The sequence below is a fragment of the Gracilinanus agilis genome, chromosome 4 (genome assembly GCF_016433145.1).
Source record: "Gracilinanus agilis isolate LMUSP501 chromosome 4, AgileGrace, whole genome shotgun sequence".
Taxonomy (NCBI): domain Eukaryota; kingdom Metazoa; phylum Chordata; class Mammalia; order Didelphimorphia; family Didelphidae; genus Gracilinanus; species Gracilinanus agilis.
In genome coordinates, this window is record NC_058133.1 from 436,647,181 (window position 1) to 436,670,754 (window position 23,574).

General features: G+C 35.1%; 1 protein-coding gene across 3 annotated transcripts in view; it reads right to left on the reverse strand.

The window, feature by feature from the left end:
- PHF10 (PHD finger protein 10) overlaps window positions 1-23,510 on the reverse strand; it is a 34,254-nt gene extending 10,744 nt beyond the window's left edge. For 2 of the 3 annotated variants that reach the window (XM_044671920.1, XR_006506057.1), the window contains exons 1-6: window positions 23,400-23,510; window positions 15,369-15,475; window positions 4,429-4,559; window positions 2,290-2,373; window positions 444-577; window positions 199-348 (exon numbers count right to left, since the gene is read on the reverse strand). In XM_044671920.1, the coding sequence (XP_044527855.1) occupies window positions 199-348; window positions 444-577; window positions 2,290-2,373; window positions 4,429-4,559; window positions 15,369-15,475; window positions 23,400-23,492 (699 nt within the window). In that variant the 5' untranslated portion in view covers window positions 23,493-23,510. The remainder of the gene's footprint in view (window positions 1-198; window positions 349-443; window positions 578-2,289; window positions 2,374-4,428; window positions 4,560-15,368; window positions 15,476-23,399) is intronic. The other variant, XM_044671921.1, reaches the window with a different exon arrangement.
- Between the last annotated feature and the right edge of the window lie 64 nt (window positions 23,511-23,574).

Genomic DNA, 23,574 nt, shown 5'->3' on the forward strand with positions numbered 1-23,574 from the left:
TGTTTTAAAGTTTATGATAAAAAGGAGAAGAATACTTCCTCATTCCATTACTGGATGCAAGTGGGGCTTAAATCATAAATAAATAGTATCAGAAGTTCATTAGGCAAAGATGGGAAAACTAGAAAAATCTGGTACTTTTAACTATAATAAATAATTATCTACCTATATTAAATGATAAATTAATTTAAGCTATCCTACATGTGTCTGTAAATCAAAATAGGCTCTTCTTTCTTCCATCCGTTCTCGGTTTAAATTGCTGTTAAATTCAGCAGCTTTCTTGGCAGCTTTCTTAATGTATTCCGGCACTTTACTGGCCTCCACCTTCTGAGTATTCTGTTGTTGCATTTGCTGAAATAATGGTAATATGAGAAGTCAAAACAGAAGTTGTAAAACCCTACCTTTCCCCAGTTAGGCAAAGCAGTCTATAATCAGAAATCACTTACAGAGTATTCTTTATAATGATCTGTTATTCGCTGGCGCTCTTTTTCTTGAAGAATAACTGAATATTCTGCATGTTTAGCAGGGTATTCTTTTATCATTAGATCAATTACTTCATCACTACGTAATGCTGTTAGACCTATTTTGTGTAAAAAGAATAATAATATTAAAGGTATAAACAACTTTGCTAATAAATACATTTTTCCTCCAGTTGCCAATATCTAAAAGGTTCCCCATTCTCCAATACTATAAGTTCCCTTATTAATATTTGCAAGGTAAAAGTTAGAAAGCCATAAAGCAAAACTAAACAAACCTAAAATGATTTAATGACAAATTTCCAAAAGTAATACAGATCTAATTTTTTAGCCAGGCTCTCCTTTTTAATTTCTATGCATTAAAGATTCATCACAATAGTTTAAAACAGCTGTCAAACATACAGTTGATAGGTCAAATGCAGTCTATAACACCTAAGACCCCAAAACAGATTAAGCTGTAATTGGAAAATATTCAACAAAATAAATAAATACAATAAAACATAATATTAATCTGTAGTTTTTCTAAGTCAATGAGACAGTAAAGAACAATCTTTATGCATTGTATATGTATAGTTTTGTGGCCTCCATGCCTATTTGAGTTTAATACCACTGGTTTAAAGAAGGGAACTAAATCCATCTTCCTATACTGAAATATCACAACCTCTCTATTACTAGATAGTCTTTCTTATGCTGAAAGAATTCATCATTTGGTGCTCAGCCTTCTATGGATTAACTTCTCTATTTAAATTGATTAGTCCTCAGACTATATAGACCATTGGTATGTCTCAGTTCAAATGCTCAAGCTTAGTAGTACCTACCAGAACTTTTGTTCCATTAGTACAGTTTTTGACATCTCAGTGTCACTTCTTTACCACAATAAAATATTAGAAAAAGACTTGCCCTGGATCACACAGCTAAGGAAGTGTCTCAAGCCAGATTTGAGCCCAGATCCTCCCAACTCCCCAAGCCTGAGGCTTTATCTACTGTGCTACCTAGCTGCCCCCTATATTTTCAATGAATTATTTTGGATAAGAATTACGTAATTTTCACTTATTTTTAAATAAATATCTTATGATTAAAATCCTGAAAATAGAATTGAGAAACATTTTCCACACAATTGTTTTTCTTAGTATTCTGAAATGACTGCCAATTCAAATTAAAGTTTCACAAAATGGTATTCAATGAAAATGAAAATAAATCCATAAAAGTCACTTGTCACAGTATTGAAAAAGATTCTCATGGATACATACTAAGAAATCTAACTACTAGAGGAAAAAAATCTTAAAATATAAACCTAAAGAAAAGAAATATAAAGCAAAATCAAAGAAAAAACTGAGATGATTCCATAGAATTTACAAAAAATAATTGTAGCCTATTTACCAGTCTAAAAATTAGATATCTGAAATTGTTAAGATAAGGATCTGTTTTCAAAACATTAGAACAGATTTTTCAAATAGAATAAATGAGATGTGATTCTAAAAAAAAACCAAAACATCAGTTAGTAGCTGCATAACTCCTCAATTTAAGAAAATTTTCATTTATTACATAATTTGTTATCAAATTTTTCCTTTACATTTCTAACAATGAATGACAATGAGATTTGACATTAGAGCCTAATTTTTTAACCCAGACATTAATTTCTGACTAATATATTAAGAAGACAAATATTATCCAAAGGGGAACAGGAGGTAGAGGGAATGAACACTGATTTAAGCACCTACTGTGTGCCAGATTGTACTAAGCATTTGATAAGTATTATCTCAAAAACACTTTGTAAATGCTGTTTATAAGCACAATAATTAAAACCTTATATTACCTAGAGTGCACTGAGTTTCTGTGATGACATTTAACTCTCTAAGGTAGAGCTTCTCCTTGTGAGACAAATCTCGTCGCTCTAAATCTCCAGAAAAAAACAAAACGCTATTAAAAATTGTGAAGTTTTGTTATTTCATATATTGAATGTATATTAAAAGTACTTCCAAGAAAAAAACTTTTTAAATAAATTAAATTTGTTTTTAAGAATTTGTTTTGAGATTTATGTAAGGAACCAATGACAACAACGAAATGAAATCATAGAATCTTAAGAGTTTGGAAAGGTCTTCAAAGGCCATTTGAGTCCAACCCATAAGAGAAAATCCTTTTACAACTTCAAACAGGTGGTCATCCAATCTTCACTTTAAAATTTTTAAAAAAAATTAAATCCTAACCTTCCATCTTAGAATCAATACTGTGTATTGGTTCTAAGGCAGAAGAGCAGTAAGGGTTAAGCAATGGGGGTTAAGTAACTTGCCCAGGGTCACACAGTTAAGAAGTGTTTGAGGCCAAATTTGAACCCAGGACCTCCTGTCTCTAGGCCTGGCTCTCAATCCACTGAGCCACCTAGCTGTCCCCATTCAATTCTTACTTTAAGACCTCTCATGAAGGGAACATACACTGTCTCCCAGGGCTGCCCATTCTACTTTTCAATAACTAAATGTCAGGAATTTTTTCTGACATAAATTGACCTTTCTGTCATTTCTATTCCACTATTCCTAGGTGTGCTCTCAGGTAAACAAGTGTGATTCTCTTTCCTTGTGACAGAACTTCACATATTTGAAAACTGCTATCATGTCTCTCCTATTTTTCTCTTCACTAGGTTAAACATCCTTAGATCTTCCTAAGAAAAAACCTAAGAAATGATCTCAAGAACCTTCACCATCCTAGCCATACTTTTTTGGATGCTTTCCAACAATGTCAATGCCAATTTAAGACATGGAATTGAGAACTCCATAATAAACTCCAACTCCAAGGACAGAATACAATACAATGGGGCCATCATTGCCAGTGGTTACTTATACCATATTTCTCACTGCAGCCAAAGATCAAATTTGCTTTTTTGGCTGCCACATCACATTCTTGATTCATATTGGGCTGGTACTCCACTAAAGCCCTTCAATCTTTTTCAGACAAAATATGGAAACCATTCCTTCCCTAATTTATACTTTTAAATTGTTTTTTAAAACTCAACTGTAGGACTTAAAGATAATTAAAACAAATAGGGATAAATAAAAATTCAAATGGAAAGTTCTAGCAATGTGTTCTTTTCTCCAAAATATTTTTATTCCCAGTTTAATTTCATCTGGAAATTTGGTAAACGTATCTCCTTGTTTTTATTGAAGTCATGGCAAAAATATTAAATGGATCCCTTTTGGGCTATCTCTTACAAACTTCTTTCCTAGCTGATATCAAACCATTTAAAGATCATTTTTTGGATTAGACATTTGATCAATTTCTAATCTACCTAAATGTACCATTCTTAGACCACCATGAGAAGAAACTTTGCCAATTAATCTGTTAAAATGTAATTAAATTATATCTACAACAATCTGCTGGTTTACCAGTTTAGTAACTCAGTCAAAATATCCAAGGCATTGATAAAAATGCTTAACCAAACAGTCAAGGAAACCTCTGGAGATCCCTGTGTATATATATATCAATCCATTAGTGTCCACTCTTTTAGACCAATTGGTTGTACTAATTAAAAATCATAATTAAAATTTAAAACACTATAAGAAGGTATAATGGATAACTGCATGAAGTGTCCAAGTTAGAACTGTCTTATATTGTCAACCTAATTCCATGCAGGCAGTAAGGAAATATTGGCATGAATAGTCTAAAATATTATTTAAAATGTCTGGATGTAGAATGTTTACAATTTCCTTTGACTTGTTTTCTTTATTAGGTTTTAATTTACATTTTCTCAAGACATACAAACATACAAACTGATGATGGTGGAGGGAAATAATCCTAGATGGTTGCTGGTAGCAATGATCAGAAATGGTTAGCCAGTGGAAGATTTAAAATTTATTGTGACTAATCCATACATGGATAATCATAAGTTGACAATATAAAACAAGAAATAGCTATTTGTTATATAAAAGATTTGCTTTCTTAAATAAACTAGGATCCTAAGTACCTGGATATTTGCGTTTAAAGGAAGTCACGCCCAAGTATTCACTAACTTGTTCCTGAAGCATATAGTATTCTCCTGTTTCATCAGGTGGCCATTTGTATTCTATGAGATTTTCTGCAGGAAAGTAGCTAAAGCTAAGCACAGATAAATTAAGTTAAAAAAAATAATTTTAAAATTACAAAATTTTTATTACTTTAGTAATATTTTTGAAATGCTTTTTTCCTCATTACATATAAAAACTATTAACATTCTTTTTTTTTGTTTTGAGTTCCAGAGTCTCTTTTTCTAACCTTTCTTTTCCCCTTCTCTCTCTCCTTCACAGTGTCACTGAGATGTTAAGCAATCTGATAAAGATTTTACATGTACAAACATATACAACATTTCCCCATCATTTTATGGAAGAAATCTCAAATAAAAAAAGACAATAAAAGATAGTATGTTTCAGTTTGCATTTGGACTCCAACAGTTTTTTCCCAAAGGGCAGATAGCATTTTTCATCATGAGTCTCTGGAATGATCTTGGGTCACTGCACATCTGACAATAACTAGGACATTCACAGTTGTTCATCAAGAAATATTTCTGTCACTATGTACCATGTTCTTCTGGTTCAACTCACTTCACTTTGAATCAGTTCATGTAAGTTTTTTTCCCCAGATTTTTCTGAAATAATCCTGCTTGTCATTTCTTACAGCACAATAGTATTCCATCATTATCATATACAACAACTTGTTCAGCCATTCCTCAATTGATGGACAACCCCTCAATTTCCAATTCTTTGCCACCACAAAAAAAAAAAGCTTCGATAAATATTTTTGTACAAATAGGGGCAGTACCCTTTTTTAATCTCTTTAAGATACAAACCTAGTAATGGTATTGATGGATCAATGGGTATTGTACAGCTTTCGAGTCCTTTGAGCTCAGTTCTAAATTGCTTTCCAGACCAACAGTGTATTAGTGTCCCAATTTTTCTGCATCCTTTCCAGCATTTAGCATTTTCCTTCTCTGTCCTATTAGCCAATGATAGGTGTAAGGTGGTACCCTCAGAGTTGTTTTAATCTGCATTTCTCTAATCAAGAGTGATATAGAGAATAAAATACTATCATTCATGAACTGAATTCTAAGTGCTATCATTGACTCCTATTAACTGTTTCATGTGTAAATTTGCTTGGCTTCCAATATATGAGAATAAATAAAAAAAGGGCGGTAAATGACAAAAACGATATAACTATTACATCTTAGATTTTTCTGCAACAGATCTAATTTTAAGAAAATATATTTTGCAAAAAGAAAATCACTGTCTCAATTTTTGGTCATGAAAATATAGTCACTGTATTGATTTGTATACACATGGTAGTTACACACACACACACACACACACACACACACACACATGAATCCAGATATATTTTTTGGGTAAAACAGTAAGCTCTCTCAGAGCAAAATTCATAATAGTAATTACATAAAAACTCTTACTGTGTGCCAGATTGTGCTCATTTACAAATATTATCTCATTTAATCCTCATAGCCACCCTAGAGGTAAGTGCTATTATATATTTTAAAGTTGAAGAAACTGGAGCAAACAGAGATTAAGTGACTTGTCAGAAAGCAATACTGAGTGTCTGAGGACAAATTTGAACTCAGGTCATCCTGAGTTCATCCAGGACTCTCTCCATTGTCACCTCACTGCCAAATTAGTCTCATTGGCCTCAGCTCCATTCTTTATGTCTGACTTCACATCCAAAGTCAAAATTGCGACAGGTTCAACACTTAAGAAAGCATTGTTTTCCCTTCCTCCCATCAGGAAAAAAATATTTAGCAATTAATGAAAACAGTTGTGCTGACATTCTGCTTTACCAAATCTAGAAGTCGAGCATGACACAAATTTAAAAGTACTAGTCTTATCAGTATAAATCTAGAACAGATGAAGGAGTAATAAAATGTAGTTTTCAGGGTTTGTGCAAATTCTATTTTTAGGCTTATTTGTTAGCTTGTGGGAAAGAATTCCAACACTCTTAAAACCTGCATCAATTCTGCCGCCTTCTAGAGTATGTAGTCATACAGAAATAGGGTGAGAATGCATATTAATTTAACAGATAATTATTGAATATTAACTAGACATACAGTACTACACTATATTCCATAAGAGACACAAATAGGCAAAAGTTTCCTGTCTCTAGGACATCAATAAAATTTTTTATTGAAATGAGACATTATCTATAAGTGAAATGGGGCTTAAGGTTAATATATGTAGGTATGTGTACATGCACACATACAAACTATATGCATATTGTATATTTATATATGCACACTCTCATACAAAATTATATTGTATATGTTTATTTATACTTATAGATAATGTACAATATGATATACCTATCTAAGTAATTCACATATAGATTTTGTATATTTAAAAGTAGCTACATATATGGAGCTACAACTCACCCTATTTCATTCATACAGAGAACTCTCAGTACAAAAACTTTCAATAATATAGATTAACAACTCAGCTATAACTTAATGCCCAGAATTCAAATCTGGCCTCAGACACTTCCTAGCTATGTGATCCCAGGCAAGTCATATAACCCCAACTGCCTAGCCCTTATAACTCTTCTGGCTTGGAACTGATACTTAGTATCTGAGAGAAAAAGTAAGGTTTTTTTATGTGGTTTTTTTTTTTAAAGCTTCCCAGAAGCACTGAAAAACTAAATGACTCACTTGCTAATGGTCACACAGCTATAATATAAAGAAAATATTTGAACTCAAGTCCTCCTGATTCCAAGATATGTCCTCAATACTATGTCATGACATATATAAAATATAAAAATGTTATGTGTAAACACACAATATACCACAAACCTTCTATAACCAATGATTCTCCCCTCAGAGTATTTTTTTTTGTGGGGCTATAAATTTATCCCGAAGTCATTGACATGTTTCAAAATGCTTGGGTATTCTTTGGAATTACTTTTGAAAGCCAGCTCAGAAACCAAAGAAAGTCTCGAACATTATACATTGACCAAAAATGTAACTACTCAAACACGACTGCTTACTTTTGTCACTTTTAACTTGAAATGTCTGAGCATTTCAAAAAATCAAATCTCCCTTCAAAGAATGAAGGTTTGCCATCAAAAGATTTGCAATTCAACTAGCAGCAATACAATGACCCAAGACAATTCTGAGGAATTTATGGAAAAGAGCGCTACCTACATTCAGAGGAAGAACTGTAGGAGTGGAAACACAGAAGAAAAACAACTACTTGAATACATGGGTTGATGCAGACACGATTAGGATGTAGACTTAATGACCACCTTAGAACAATTATCAATAATATGGAAATAGGTCTTGATCAATGATACTGGAAGAAACCAGTGAAAATGTGTGTTGGCTACTGGGGGGTGGAGCGGTGGAGGGAGAGAGAGCAAGAACATGAATCATGTAACCATGAAAAATTTTTTCTAAAACATTTAAAGATTAAAAAAAAATATTTGCAATTCAAAAGTACATGACATGGACTTTAACGGCCATTTCATACCTTATGCATGATATAATTAAAGAACAATTATTGGTACAAATTACTTTGTATAATTTATTCCATTCAATAAACATTTATTATGAAGAAAGTGTACTGTGCTAGGTGCTTGGGATATAGAAATTAAAAAATGACAAGTCTCTGCCCTCTGCCTGGATATAAATTTATGAATATACCTAAAAAATAAAATAGAAGATAAGGTGTGATGAAGGTAAAGGGGAGATCCAAATTGTTCCAAGGACATTTGAAGACAGAAAGAACATTGTCAGCAGGTGGGATTTTGGTGGGAGGAGTGAAAATAAAATAGTAGATCAGGAAAGGTTGAGTTCTGAAAGAACAAAATGATTTTAATAGGTTGAGATATATAGGATGTATATTCCAAGCATGAGAAAGTGTTTATAAATTCATGGAAGCAGAAGAATATAGAACAAGATTGGGACCAGGCTATCTGGGTCATAGCATATGTCAAGGGTACTGTCAAACTCATCTAGGGAAAAGTGGCTGAATTCAGAGTATAGTGAGTTTTGGATACTAAGATAAAGAGTTTTTATTTTGGTTTATAAGCAATGGCAAGCCACTAAATGTTTCTGAGCCAGAGAGTTATAGAAAGTTTTTTGAAATGGTAAAGGAAAAGATTTGAGCCAGAAATATCAAGTAAGAGTCAAGATGGTGAAATGCATGCAATAACCCAGCTGAACCCTCTCAATATTATCCTCCAAATGAATTTAAATAACTCTTTCAGGAAAATCTTGGAGCTGAAGAGTCAACAAAAAGTCAGGAAGAGACATTTTGTCCAACCTAAGACAACTTAGAAGGTCCATAGGAGAGGTCTGTGACACTGGAGGGCCAGACTTGGATATGGCCACAACAATGGCAATATTAGCACCTTTAAAGAGCTCTCAGTCCAGAGATGGTAAGGAGATTGGACAACTGGTCAGAAAAAGATTATAGGGGATCCTTTGCTGGTAGAGGGTACAGCTGACAATGAGTAGCAACTCTATTGCCCATAAACATTTCTGGGTCTCAGTTCCAGGTATATTTATAGACAGCTACAAGAGAGCAGGGGACTGGTAGCAGTCTGAGGACAAAGAGGAAGATCAGCTGTAGGATAGGAGGAGTCCCGGTCATAGCTTCAGAGCCAAAATAAGTACTAGCACTAGGGGCTTCAGGGGAGCAGGGGCCTTTTCTAGGTAAAGATCAGAGCAAAAACCAAGAGAGCAATGACTACACCTCTCTCTGGATCATACCACCTAGGAAGCACCAAATATTTATAGGCCCCATAAAACTAGCTCTGAAAACAGCAAAATCAAAAAGCTTGAAGTTTAGCACAATGTTTCCTTACCCCAACATGACTGAAGTTCAACTTCGACATAAAGGTCATAATCAAGAAATGAAAAAATGAATAAACAAAAAAAAGCACTAGACTATATAAAGCTACTACTATGGCAGGGAAGACCAAGACATAAAAACAGAAGATAACAACATGAAAAAAGTAAAAGCAAAACCTCAAATAAAATTCTAATTGGGTCCAAGTCCAACAAGAATTCCTGGAAGAATTAAAGAGAAATGAGTGATAGAGGAAAAACTGTGAAAAGAAATGAGAGTAATGTAAGAAAATCTGAAATGAATTGAGAAGGAAAAGAGAATTAACAGCTTGGTAAAAAAAAGCACAAAAAACAGAGAAGAAAATAACATCTTAAAAACCAGAACTGGCTTAATATCAAGAGGAACAAAAATTCACTGAGAGAGCCACAATCAGGATCACTCAAGATTTAGTAGCTTCCACCTTAAAGAAGCAAAGGGCTTAGAATCGAATATTCTAAAAGGCTAAGAACCAAGGATTACAACCAAGAATAACCTACCCAGCAACACTGAATATAATCCTTCAGGGGAAAATAAAGATATTTAATGAAATAGAAGGCTTTCAAGCATTCCTGATGAAAAGACCAGAGCTATATAGGAAATTTTTTTTTTAAACCCTTACCTTCCGTCTTGGAATTAATACTGGGTATTAGTTCCAAGGCAGAAGAGTGGTAAGTGCTAGGCAATGGGGGTTAAGTGACTTGCTCAGGGTCACACAGCTAGGAGGTGTCTGAGGCCAGATTTGAACACAGGACCTCCCATCTCTGGACCTGATTCTCAATCCACTGAGCTACCCAGCTGCCCCCATAAATAGAAATTCTGACACTGAAACAACACAAGACTCATGAGAACATAAAAAGGAAAGCGTAAACAAGGGATTCAATAAAGTTAAACATTCCTATATGGGAAGATAACACATGTAATTCATAAGAATTTTAACATTATTAAAGAAGTTAAGAGTCTATATACACTGAGGACATAAGTTTGAGTTCCTTATGCTGGGATGATCTCAAAAAATAAAAAATAAAGTGGTGAGAAAGAGAAATGTACTAGAAGGGAGAAAAGAAGACAGAATTGGGGAATTTTTCTCACATAATAGGCCCAGAAATCTTTCTAGTCCAGCAGGGAAATAGAAAGGCAAGAGAATTTATAGGACTGATAAAAAGGAAGCAAAATGGAATTTTGAGGCGGGACAAGATAAAAAGAGAATGAATGAGAGAAAAAAACAGAAAAGAGGGAAATACTGTAATTATAACTGTAAATGTGAAAGGGATGAGCTCACCTAAAAAAAGAAAGTGGATTGTAGAATGAATTAGAAATCAGAATCCAATATGCTGTTTATAAGTGATATACTTAAAAAAAAATACACACACTGAGTTAAAATAAAGCACTGGAGAAGAATTTATTATGCTTTAGTTGAAGTAAAAAAAGTTAGGGGTTAGCAATCATGACCTCAAAAATATCAAAAGCAAAAAGAGGCCTAATTAGAAGAGATAATCAGGAACAGTATCTTTTGGTAAAAGGTACCATTGACAGGGAAGCAATATCAAAAATTTTTACAGTAAGTTTCTCTGATAAAGGCCTCTTTTCTCAAATATACAGGGAACTGATATGATATAGGGAGTTGAATCAAAATTTTAAAATAAGTGTTATTTCTCAACAGATAAATTGTCAAGGGAATATAAACAGGCAGTTTTCAGAAGATGAAATCAAAGCTATCTATAGTTCTATGAAAAAATGCTCTAAATGACTATTGATTAGAAAAATGCAAATAAAGACAAATACTAGAGGAGATGGGGGAAAATAGAATAGTAAACTATTCGTGGAGTTAGAGACTGATCTAATCATTCTGGAGAACAATTTAGAACTATAGCCAAAGAGCTATATAAAACTGTGCATACCTTTTGACTCAGCAATGCCACTACTACATCTGTACCCCAGAGATAAAAAAAAAAAAAAGGAAAAGGACCTATATGTACAAAAATATTTTTGGGTGGCAAGAATTAGAAATCGAGGGGATACTCATCAATTGGGGAATGGCTAAATAAGTTGTGGCATATGACTGTGAGAGAGTACTATTATGCTATCAAAAATGATTAGGGGTGTGGTTTCAGAGAAAACATGGCAAGATCTATATTAACTGATGCAAAGTGAAACAAGAAGAACCAGGAGATAATTAAGCACAGTAACAGCAATGTCGTAATAATGATCAACTGTGAAAGGCTTGACTATTTTGAGCAATGCAATGATCTAAGATACTTCCAAAGGGCTCATGCTAAAAAATTTTGCTATCCTCCTTCAGAGAGAGAACTGATGAACTATCATTGCAAACTGAAGTAATTTTCTTGCTTTCTCAAATTTTTTTTGCAATATGGCTAATACAGCAATATGGTTTAACATGATTTCACATATATAACTGATATCATTTTGCTTGCTTTCTCAGTGGGAAGGAAAGGGGTTGAAGGGAGAGAATTTGGGACTCAAAATTTAAAAGATAAATAACTTTAAAAATAATTAGAAGAGTCCAGTGTGTTGCTTAGTTTTGCTGCATTGCTTTTATTTTTCCCCTCTTTCTTTTTTCCTATGTTACAAAAGAAGGATTCCTGAGCAAGGCAGTGAGTAGATATTCTTGGAAATGAATGTTACATAAAAATTAAAGACATTAACAAAACAACGTAACAAAAGAGACTTCTCAACAATATCCTGGGTGAGACATGATGAAGACCTGAACTAGAGTGGTAGCTGTGAAGATGGGAAAGAAGAATGTCAAAAAAATATGAGTTGGAATTGATAGGATATAACTGGAATAGGCATAGGGTAGAAGAGAAAATAGGATGACTACAAGGTTACAAATCTCGTTGACTGGAAGAATAATGGTAACACCAAAAGAAAAAACTGAACAGTATCATGTAAAATGTACAAATAAATGCAGGGGGGCAGCTAGGTGGCTCAGTGAATAAAAAGTCAGGGCAAATTACTTATCTCCAACTGCCTAGCCCTTACTGCTCTTCTGCCTTGGAACCAATACTTAGTATCGTTTCTAAGACAGAAGGAATGGGTTTGAAAAAACAAAACAAAACAAAATGAATGCAAAGAAAAACAAGGGAAACAATCACAGTGCATGTGTTCTAGTACAGAGATAACATAAAAATACTTTGCAAAAATGAATAATTTTATATCAGGGTGGAAAATGTTTTTACTTTTCATAACTAGAATGAATTTGGCAAAAATTTATAATAGTGTTATATGTGTAAATTTAGGAAATCATGATAATCTCTTTCTGAGATGGCAACTTTGTAGTGTAACTGCTTTCTTCACCAGAATAAAATCTTATTTGAGGCCTAGTTAATAAACCAGTAAAACCCACTTCATCTTTCAGAAGTCTTTACACTTTTAAGTTTGATCAGACCAGTCTCCTTACAGTCTTCTTATTTCTGCCTTATTTATATCAGTGTTTTGGACTAAGAATCACAAGAGTAGAGTTGCAGAGGACCTAAGAGGTAATGACATTTAGCTCCTTCATTTTACAAATGAGGAAACTTGAGGTATAGAAGGGTAAGGTGATTTGCCCATGGTCACACAGTTAGTGTCTAGGGTAGGATATGAACCAAGATCTTCTTGATTCCATTTTATACCAGGCTGCTTCAATCAATGGATCTGAGTTAGCATCCTTGCTCTGGCACTACTTATAAATGTGTGAGCTTGGTTAAGTCACTTCAGTTCTTCCTTATTAACTTACAAAATGAGGTTAGACTCAATGACCTTCAAGAGTCTAGCTTTTAGTCCATGATTTTTAAGGGTCTAGCTTTTAATCTATGATCTTAAAATCCTTTCTTGAAAGTCCTTACATTTCTTCTTTACTAAGTTATAGCCTTCACCTTTCAATTCAACAAGAGCCTTTTAAGAAGCTTTTCATATTTAACTTCACTCCACAATAGCAATATTCATCCAATAAGAAAGAGATTGTGATGACACTGGAAACACAAGGACAAAAATGGTTTAGTTCAAGCCCTCAAGAATCTTACGTTCTAGTGATGGGGTAGGCCAAGAACATGCACACGTAAGACAATGAAAATTAATTTTAGGGGAAGGCAGGTACTAACAACTGGGAGCATCAGGAAAGGTCACAAATAGGAGGAAACATTTGTACTGAACCTTGAAAGAAGACAGGGATTCTAAGAAATATAAAGAATGCATTGCAGGAATGAGTGCAGTATGTGCAAAATACAGGTTAAGGCAAAGAAGTCTGTTTGGTCAGACTGTTGAATGCATGAGGTAGAGAAATGTGATGAGTCTGAAGGACAGGTGGGAGTCATATAGTGAAAGATTTCAAAAGCCAGAAAGATATTTATATTTTATCTTAGATGCATTAGGGAACCTCTGAAACTTCTAGAAACGTGGTCGCCAAAAATGTTAAGGGATTTAAGTATTTTATAGATATATATTTAAAGTGTGGCCACCAGGAATCAACAATTCAGGTTGATTCTGTAATTAAATCAGACCCAAGTCAGCATGGGGTTAGGGTAGTTTATTTACAATTAGGAAGGTAAAGGTAAGGAATAAAGAGAAAAGGAGAGGCTAGTCCAGGCCTGCAGGGGCCTGGATGGAGAGAGAAGGTTAGAAGGCTAAATAAATTAGGCTACAAGCCACAAAGCCTAGCAACCAGATAGGCAAGTGCCTACTTAAGGCAGAGTTTGGAAGCGGCCTAGGTAGGCCAAGGAAGTCAGCCTAACTTACCCACGTGACAATACAGAGTGCAAGCGGTCTGTGGACTCACCTGACTACCTGCAGCACCAAGTTCAAAGCCAGAACTCTCTCAACAGGAAGTAACCACCATACTTAAAGAGATAGTGTCTTTCGTCACTTCCCGTGGGTCCACCTCTAATTCAAGTGGACAAATGGCAGTCTCTACACTGATTTTGGACTGCCCAAAGGGCAGTCCCTTGTTCTTGATTTGTTACTTATTGTCATGTGTGGTTAACTTGTCTCTCCTCCCCATTAAGGGAGGTGAGGATTACATCATTTCTATGCCTAGGGTGAGTAGAGTTTTGACTATGAATCAGCTAGAGTTAATTCCATTTACACAATTTGGTATCTGTTTAGAAGATGAATTGGTCAGGGCCAGACTGTAGATAGAGGGAATTAAGAAGCCACTATGATAGTCTAAGTGAGACTGCATCCTGACTGATACAAATGTTAAATAGAACTTTCTCAGGAGTTATCACTGATTATCAACTCTTTTAAAGTTGAATTTATATGGTCTGGAATCTAAACCAGGTAAGGATAGAAGAAAAATGATGAAATTACAAAAATGTGTAACTCTCTCTAATTATAAGTATATAAGTATAACTTAAGACATTTTATTATAGTGTGACCTCAATCAAGTCATTTTACTTCTCTCTGTGAGACCTAGATCAAAATAAGAGAGGGGTTTCCCAAACAGAATTACAATCACAGAATCTCTGAACTAGAGGGGGTCTAAAGCAGCCATCTAGTCTAAGCAGTACCTGGCCAAGAATTCCATTTAGAACACTCCCCATGAAATGATCAGGCAGTCTTTAGTTGGAGATCTTAAATGAAGGAAAACTACTCCCCAAGGGAGGCCATTCCATTTCTGGAGAGCTCTGATTGTTAGATTTTTCCTTATGCTAAAGCTTAAATCTACCTTTCTGAAACCTCTAGATTAAGTGGCCTAAGTTCTATTTTGTAGGTCTAAGCCTATTATCTACATGAGAGTCCTTCAAATGTTTTAAGACAACAATGATGATGTACATTAAATTTCCCTCTGAATAAGAAAAAGCATCATTAAATTGATTAAAGAAGCTAAAAGGCATTTCAAAAGAAAGAATAGATGAGGAAGGGCAGTATTCAGCTCAGTATAGGTATTTAATAAATATTTACAGAATGGTATATATGTGCAAAGGATAGTAAAGGGAACAACCAAACTAAAACCACAGGTATTATAAAGAGTATGTAGAAAGATAAAACAATGGAGAAGCATAGAAAAACATAAACATCATCAAAATATCATTATATAATAAAATGTCAATACCCAAGGTCCTGACTTGAAGTTTCACAACTCCGAGAGCTGTCTCCTGAGCCCATTCGCCTCCTTTTGGATGGCTGGGTGCCATCATTGGAATTTTCTTCAGTATCATCCTATAATTTAAGATTTAAGAAAGGGAAAAGAGTAAACAAGGGACTTTAGAACTTATTTTCTTTTTTGTCTGATAATTGCCCACCCCAGTCTTGGGGTTACTTCCTAACTTTTAAAAATCAATAGTTCCATAGGCAACTGATTTCCTGGCCAGTGAATCCTGATGCATATATATGTTTATATGTATACACATATAAACATATTTATATATAATTCCCTGTATAGATTTTCTTCAATGAATGGGACTCTTTGCACAATTTTTTAGCATACTGTTAGATGGAGGAAACTGAGTAGACAAAGGGGAATAAGCAAGTTTTGGACTCTCAAGCCTAAACTGGAAAGAGTATGCATTTCTCTCCCTAATACTTCAAAGTTTAAGTTATTTTTGATCATTCTTTTATGTTATTTAAGTCTCTTCCTCCCATTAGGATGCTATCTAATCAATTTGGTTAGATGTCTCATATTCTTATATGTCCTGTTCAGCATTATAGTTATTAGATTATGTTGTATCTAGCTTTAGAGCTATAAACTTCAGGAGGAATGGAATCATGCTTTATTTAATCTTCTTATCTCTCTCAGCACCTAATAATATGAATGTAGTATAGTACCCCAAGACCTATTGATGGTTTAATAAATGTTAAAACACTTAGAAAAATGTCAGGTAAATTAAACTTTGTTGAGCTGGAAAGATGAGTGGCAAAATAATTTCCACAAGCATTACTCTTGTTCACCAACATGAATATCAGGTTATAAATAATTCATGGAATATTAATAATCTTCTGAACAATGGGTTCCCTCATTATAAACAGGACGCTGGGAACTGGCACATTAAGAGGGGCTCTAAGAATGGTAAAGGAAAGAAATCTTCCTTAAGAACTAGAATAAACCATAAAAACAAATATACATAGTACATACTTATATACAATACACATATATAAAGCTATGCTCCTATTGAGTTCAAGGTCACTTCTGGGATATTGTGAAATGTCTAATAAGCAGTTTGTAGTATAGAATTTGCAGCTCAGAAGAAAAGACTAGCATTGCAAATCTGAGAGCCACCTACATACAGATATCTAAACTCACTGGCATTCAAGGTCAGCAAATAAGAGAGTAAGAGAAGATGACCCAGAATAGTGTGCGGGTAGGAGGTAACAGTGATCCTGATCCTGACAGAGCAAATGAACAGATAGGGTGGTCAGATAGGAGAAAAAAGAAAAAATGTTCAACTTATTCTGAAAGTTTGGCCATCAAGTTTACTATACTAAAGAAAAACATGGTAGATGTGCCATATATGGAGGATGGACTGGAAAAGGAAAAGATTTGCGGCAGAGAGAAGAATTAGAAGGTTGTTATAAGAGTCCAAATCAGGGGTGATGAGGATGAACTAGGGTGATGCCCATGTGAGCAAACAGAAAGGGAACAACAGATGTTATATTTTGGTAGTAGAACCTACCAGAATTTATAAGATTTAGCAACTGATTAGATATGAAGAGAGAAAAATCAAGGATAATTACAATGTTGTGAATCTGGTACTGGAAGGATGCTAGGTATGAAGGAAGGCCTTCAGCAGAAATGGTAAGTTCAAAAGACGGATGAACTTGGAGGGAAAGAAAATGAGTCCTTTTTTTGGACATATTAAATTTGAGGGGCAGCAGCTTGATGATTGGTAGTTTTATGTTTTAAAATGAAGGCCTCTGAAAGGTCTGAATTAGAAATCTGCATTTAAGTGTTGCAGTTAGTCCCAGATTTTAGATACTATATGCTCTTGGAGACCACACAAGGCTGAACTTAAGTACATAAAACCGTACCCTGAGTGAACTTGTTTTCATATGCTCGAAAGTAGTGAATGAAAGGGAATGGCCAAAAGAAAGGAAGGCTTTTATCTGTGCTTCAGCCCCAAAAGACCATCATTTCATTAATGTAGGTACTTTATCACTGAATATCACAACCATTTCATGCTTTAATGTATAGTCTTTAGGAGGTGCTTATGATCAAGATAAATTCATCAACAAGTGGCTAAACTTCCCATGATAGGCCTCTACAAATTAAGTAGGCAGCTTCCTGAATGACACATGGATATACAATTTGTGGTCTCAACTAAACTTGAAAGTTTTCTAAACTAATATGTTGCCAAGGATTTTATAGACATTAGAAGAAAGGATCATTGACATGCCACAATAAAGCAACAGGAAGAACTTTGGTGGAAATTTTTAGGTAATAATAAATGAGTTGAGTAGCAAAATATATGTCTATATTTCTCTTTTTAAAAAAGTAACCTTATCTGTATGTCCTTTAAAGAAGTCTTTCTATGATGCTTCAAAGTGACTCCAGATGCCAAAAAGCTATGCCATTAGAACTTGGCAAGATCTACCCAGGAACTGGTACCCACTGTAATGGATCACCTGAAGCCTGGGTGAAAAGTGGTTACTTTTATAAAAACATAATCAGTGATTCCTAGGTAAAAATCCTACAAGAAGATTACATAAGACCTTATAAGCCTCCTACTTATTAATCCATAGACAGGTCTTTATATATTCCTTGCCAAATGGGCTCATAGCTAAGTTTGAAAGCAATCCACCTGGACAAAAAGTTAATTCAAACTGACCAGATCTGTTTCAGAGCTCCTGGCTTATAACAGCACTGGTTAGTAGCATAGGATTCAGAAGGTTAATTCAAGCTGCTACGGATCTACTAGCTTTATGGCCTATAACTAGAACTCTTAATATTAGATTTTAGATCAAAGACCTGACAACATGATACTATTAGACAAACTAATAATATCCATACTGACTTCAGTATAAATGGAAAAAGACAACGAAACTAAATGGAAGAATAGGTTGCAGGTAAAACAAATATATAAAGGACTTTGCAGAATTGAATTCCTCAAGGAGATAAAGCCAAAAGGAAACATTTCATAGGACCCTTGATCCCCTTCTTTGCAACATAAGTGGGTGTGAGGAAACAGACTACCAAGAAGACAATCTCAGCCTATGTACCAACATGAGTTAAAGGAAGGAGACAAATTCTACACTAAGAACTTGATAAACTCCTCCAAATTAAGAAAACATTCCACAACACCTATTTATTCAGAGCAAAATTAAACAGCATAGGTCAGAGAAAAAAGTATTGAAAGATATAGATTATAATCCAGAAATAAAGAGGCCAAAGACATAGACAAATGTGAAATGGAACTTGATAAGCATTCTTATAGGCAACTGATCTATGCACGCACCGAAAGTATCTTTGATGAAAATGTGATAAAGGTAAAGGCAGGCTTTCAAACATAGTTTTCTTCATCCATCTCTCTGGTCACAAACCTGACATACATACAAAATATAAAATCTAGCTATTCCTTTTATTTTTATAAAGCATTTAATACAGTATAAAATGCAACTCTGAAGGCTCTCCTCAAAGTATCTTTCATGTATAAGTAAATAACACTATAGGCAGGACTACTAAGATAATTCTCTTCGATGATCTGAGTACAGCAAAGTGTATACGGGAATATATATGCTTATCTAAGACGTTTGTCAGTGTCACTGAACAAGTCTTGTGCACAGATCAAGCAATAGATGTTATAAATTCCAAAGTTCTTTTCAAACAACCCCTTGAGGTACTATAGAAAGCTTACCCCCATTTTACAGATGAGAAAACCAAGGTTGTAATGAAATGTCCATGGTTACATAGTTAGTGATAATCCAAATTTTTAGTCAAATCTCTTGACTACAGAACCTGTGTTGCACCACCATTCATCTTTAGCAGAGTTCAGTCATATGAATGTACTGCCTAGACTATGCTATGTGGCTAGATGAAAATTCTAAGGAGTCAATGTATCAATTGAAACACGTATCTTGGACTGGAATTGCTTTGGGACAATTAGCTGGCACTAGAAACAAGGAAGAGGTCAGAGCAAATTTGGAAAACTGAAACAGTGCTTTAAAAAAAAGTTTTTATTGATTTATTTTTACAACTAATTTTCCCACTGGATCCTTCATTCTTATCCCTCCCAGAGAACTATCTCTTAAAGGGGAAAAACAAGAGTTCAACAAAACCAACCAATAAACAAAGATAGGTTGCATAGTAGATAGAGCATTGGACCTAGTCAGAAAGAAAAGAGTTCAAATATGATCTCAGATATTTACTGTGAGATCCTTGGCAAATCACATCTGTTTTAATTTCCCTACCTGCAAAATGGAGATAACAGCAGCTAAATCCCAGGGTTACTGTGAGGACCAAATAAGATAACCTACAATCAGCTCTCCTCATTTCCCACCTGGCTGCACTACTTTGAGATTTCTCTGACTTCTTCAACCAGGCCTCCACCTTTGTTCCTTCTCCATCATCCTTTCAGCTTTCTTTTGTGTGTTGTTTTAGATTGTAAGCTCCTTGAAGGCAGGGGCTATTTTTCCTTCTTTTTTTTTTTTTGTATTTGTATAGAATTTTTGTAGAGTTTAACACATGCCTGGCACATTGCTTTAATAATACATTTTTATCAACTATTGCGAACTTTAAAGTGTTACGTTGGTTATAAGTAGAATCAAAATATTAAAAAACTCTGACTCATATATGGTATTCCATACCCGTTGTCTCATATCACTCCAAAGAAGCTGAGTGCAGTATCTTCTTATAGATGAGCATGTTTTCAATTATCACAAAGTGCTTGCTGCCATAGTGGATGGCACTATCTACTAACCACCTATCTTCATCTGTTTGTTAGTTGTGCTGAATTTTTTTCCCCTTTATTTTAAAAGATGGCTTTCTGGGAAGGAGAGGACTGCAGGACCTAGTGGGAAAAGTAGTTGATGTAAAAACAAACTAGATCAACAAAAACTTATTTTTAAAAATAAAACACTTCAGTTTTTCAAATGATTAGGTCTGATCTCTCCTAGCAGCTTTTTAACATCATTCATTACTCTCCTAGAGATTCTAAGTAGCTACAATTCATGGAACACCATATGTTAGAAAAATAAAAAATGAGAAGCAACTCAAAAGACAATGGAGATCTTGATGGTGGTTGAGGTTAGCTACAGAATATTATTTAACATGTAGAAATGCTAGAAGAGATATAAAAATTATAAAACTAAAAAAGGTTACAATAGGTCAGTGATACAGAGAAAATCAGGAGTAATAATAAACCTTTGTACTAAGTACTCCTGAAATCTAAGAAGAGCCAGGGGAACTACATTAGGAATGTCAGGGGGTTCTGTGATCTGTATCAGTGAAGGGAATAGCCATACCAGTGAAATCATAGCTCCAAAATATGAGAATTCCCAATTACAAAAAAGCATATTCCAAACCTACAGTGGTTACAGAATACCATCTTAATCCAAGATAGCTTACTCATTAGCTCATAGTTATTTACAGGTTGTGTCTCCCATTATAATGTGAACTCCTCAAAAGAGTTTGGTCTCTTTCTGCTGTTCTTTGATCACCAGCACCAAGCTTGAACTACAGTGTGTCTTTTCATTGACTACTGTATTTCAACTTGTTTACTAGATCTCAAAATAAGTTTTTAAAAAGGATTTGCTTTAACAGTGTCATAACTTTGAAGCCACAAATTTTTTAACTTCTAAGATTATACATGCTCATTAGTGTATTTTCTGTACTTTCATTTAAAAACATTAAAATTCTTATGTTGTCCTTAGTTTTTCTCCTTTCAAACAGGATGATCTCCATTTTTCTAGTTTGTTTTTAGAAAAATCCATTTGAAGAAAAAAGTATATAAAACCAGAAATATTAAAATGCTCCTGAGGTTTTATGATTATAATTCTTTGTATTATCTTAAGCTTACACTTTAATTTCTGATGACAGCCTAGCTTACTTTTCCAAGGTTGGCAATTTTTTTTAGCCTACTAAAAAAAAAATGTTGGCTCAGATTTAAAGTTCAGAAAAATCTAAGCAAATACTTCAAAAATTAATTTAATTAAAACATATTGCATTTACATCATCATAGAGTAGATACAGTGTCATAGAAAGAACAGTGGAGTTTGGACTTATATCTATCATTGTTATAGAAATCAGAACTTCTCAGAATCTTTTCCTCTTTCTTTTTTCTTGGGGGAAGGGGGGGGGGGGAGGACAACAACTGGCTAATGACTCCATCTTTGCTTTCATTGGTATAAGAAACTTCCAGTGTGAAACTACTTTCCACTCAAAGCAGATCAGCATCCCTTTCTATAAAAGCTAAAAGAGTTGCCTAGAGCACTTAAAAACTAATATACCCAGGATCATAGTATGTCTCAGAGGTGTGGCAAATCTTATGAACTCAGAGGCTGACCCTATACCAAAACCATGTTGAAGTCATTTGCAATATGATTATAATATTTGAATTTCCTAATTCAGGTGGATGAAGGTCAAGTAAAATAATGCATGCAAATTTGTTTTTGTAATTTTATAGTACTTATTATATGGAATAGGCTTAGAATTTATATGTAGAAGCTACCAAATAGTTCATAGGAAATGCATTATTTTCATTTTTCTGGTCTTTTCAGAACCAAATGATTGAATTTCAGAATTAAAAACAACAACAACCCTTAACTACAATGTAGTCCTACCTATAACCCAAAAGGTTCCCTACTACATATCCCACAAGTAGTTATCTGGTCTTTGTTTGAAAATCTTCAATAAAAAGGAACACACTACTTCCAGAAGCAGCCCATTTCACTTTTGGATATTTCTAAGTTTATCCTGACATAAAATCTAAATTTGCTCTTTTGCAACTTCCACTTAATGTCTTCTAGATCTGCCAAGAGTCCAAATAGAACAAGTCTAATCCCTCTTTTCTTTTCTTTTCTAAACCCTTCCCTTCCCTCTTAAGAATCAATACTAAGTATTGGTTCAAAGGCAGAAGAGTGGTAAGGGCTAGGAAATGAGGATTAAATGACTTACCCAGGGTCACACAGCTAGGACATGTCTTGGGCCAAATTTGAATTCAGAACCTCCTTGTCTCTGGGCTTGGCTCTCAATCCACTGAGCCACCTAGCTGCCCCTAATCCCCTCTTTCAAAAAGCCAAAAAGGTTCCTTCATAAACAGTTTGGCTACAAAACAGGAGGCTTCCTAAATGAAAAAGGACTCCTGAATTTGGTTCTTTTCCTATTGCATTATTTGTCCAATAAACCAACATACTTGTAAATTTAATAAACAGCTTAAAATAATCATGAGTGTTAGTTACTTCAATACTCCAATGGATTTGTGGTTTCATCCATATGGTCACTCTAAAAATATAACTAGTTGGAAAAAACTTTCCACTTTACAGTTCTTGTTGCACCAGGAGCTTCAAAACTCTTTAAATTGATCTTAAGATTCAAGCAAAACCCACAAACAAAAAAAGAGAAAGAAAAAAAAACCATAACTAAAAAATAATTTCTAGGCAACAACCTGAACTGTTTGTTGACAGTATCTCGAGGGCCTCAAGGTTTTTTTTTTTTCTAAATTATACTTAAAAGACCAGAGAAACCAGTCTGGGGCGCCCTAATAGGAATAAATTAAGTACGATCAGAGACCAGGAAGACTTTGTTTTGGGGGTTTGGGGGAATGATTAAGTGCCCCTGGCCCTTTCTGAGAACACTTTGGGGAGTAAACGACCCATAAGGGAAGAGTCCCATCTTCTAAACTCTGAGGACGAAGAAACCTAAAGTGGCCTCGCTCTCTTCCGTGTTTTCAGTTTCCCATCGCTGACAGCTCGGGGCCGGACTTTTTATTTAGAGCTTTGACGGGCACATGCTAGACAACTTTCACTAGCTTCTGGTGAATCTCCCAGGACCCTGCTGCCTGCACCTGTTTCCAGGGTACCCCGACCCAATCCAGCCCACCCCGACAGAAGCTGGCGTACCCCGGTTGGGGGGCCGCCGTTGGTGGCTCCCCAAAGCGGGACGAGCCCGGGGAACCGACAGGCCGGAGGCTTCCCCGCTCTTGGCTCCGCTCACCTTCGGGGACTGGGCTCCGGGCGTAGCCGGGTCGCTGTCGCACAGCCGCGGGGAGAGCACAGCCCCGGGAGTGGCGGCCGCCGCCGCCGCCATCAGCCCGAGCCCGACCCCCCCGCGCCGCCGGCGCCGCCGTCGCCGCCGCCTCGTCCTGGCCGCTGCCGCTGCCGCCGCGCGG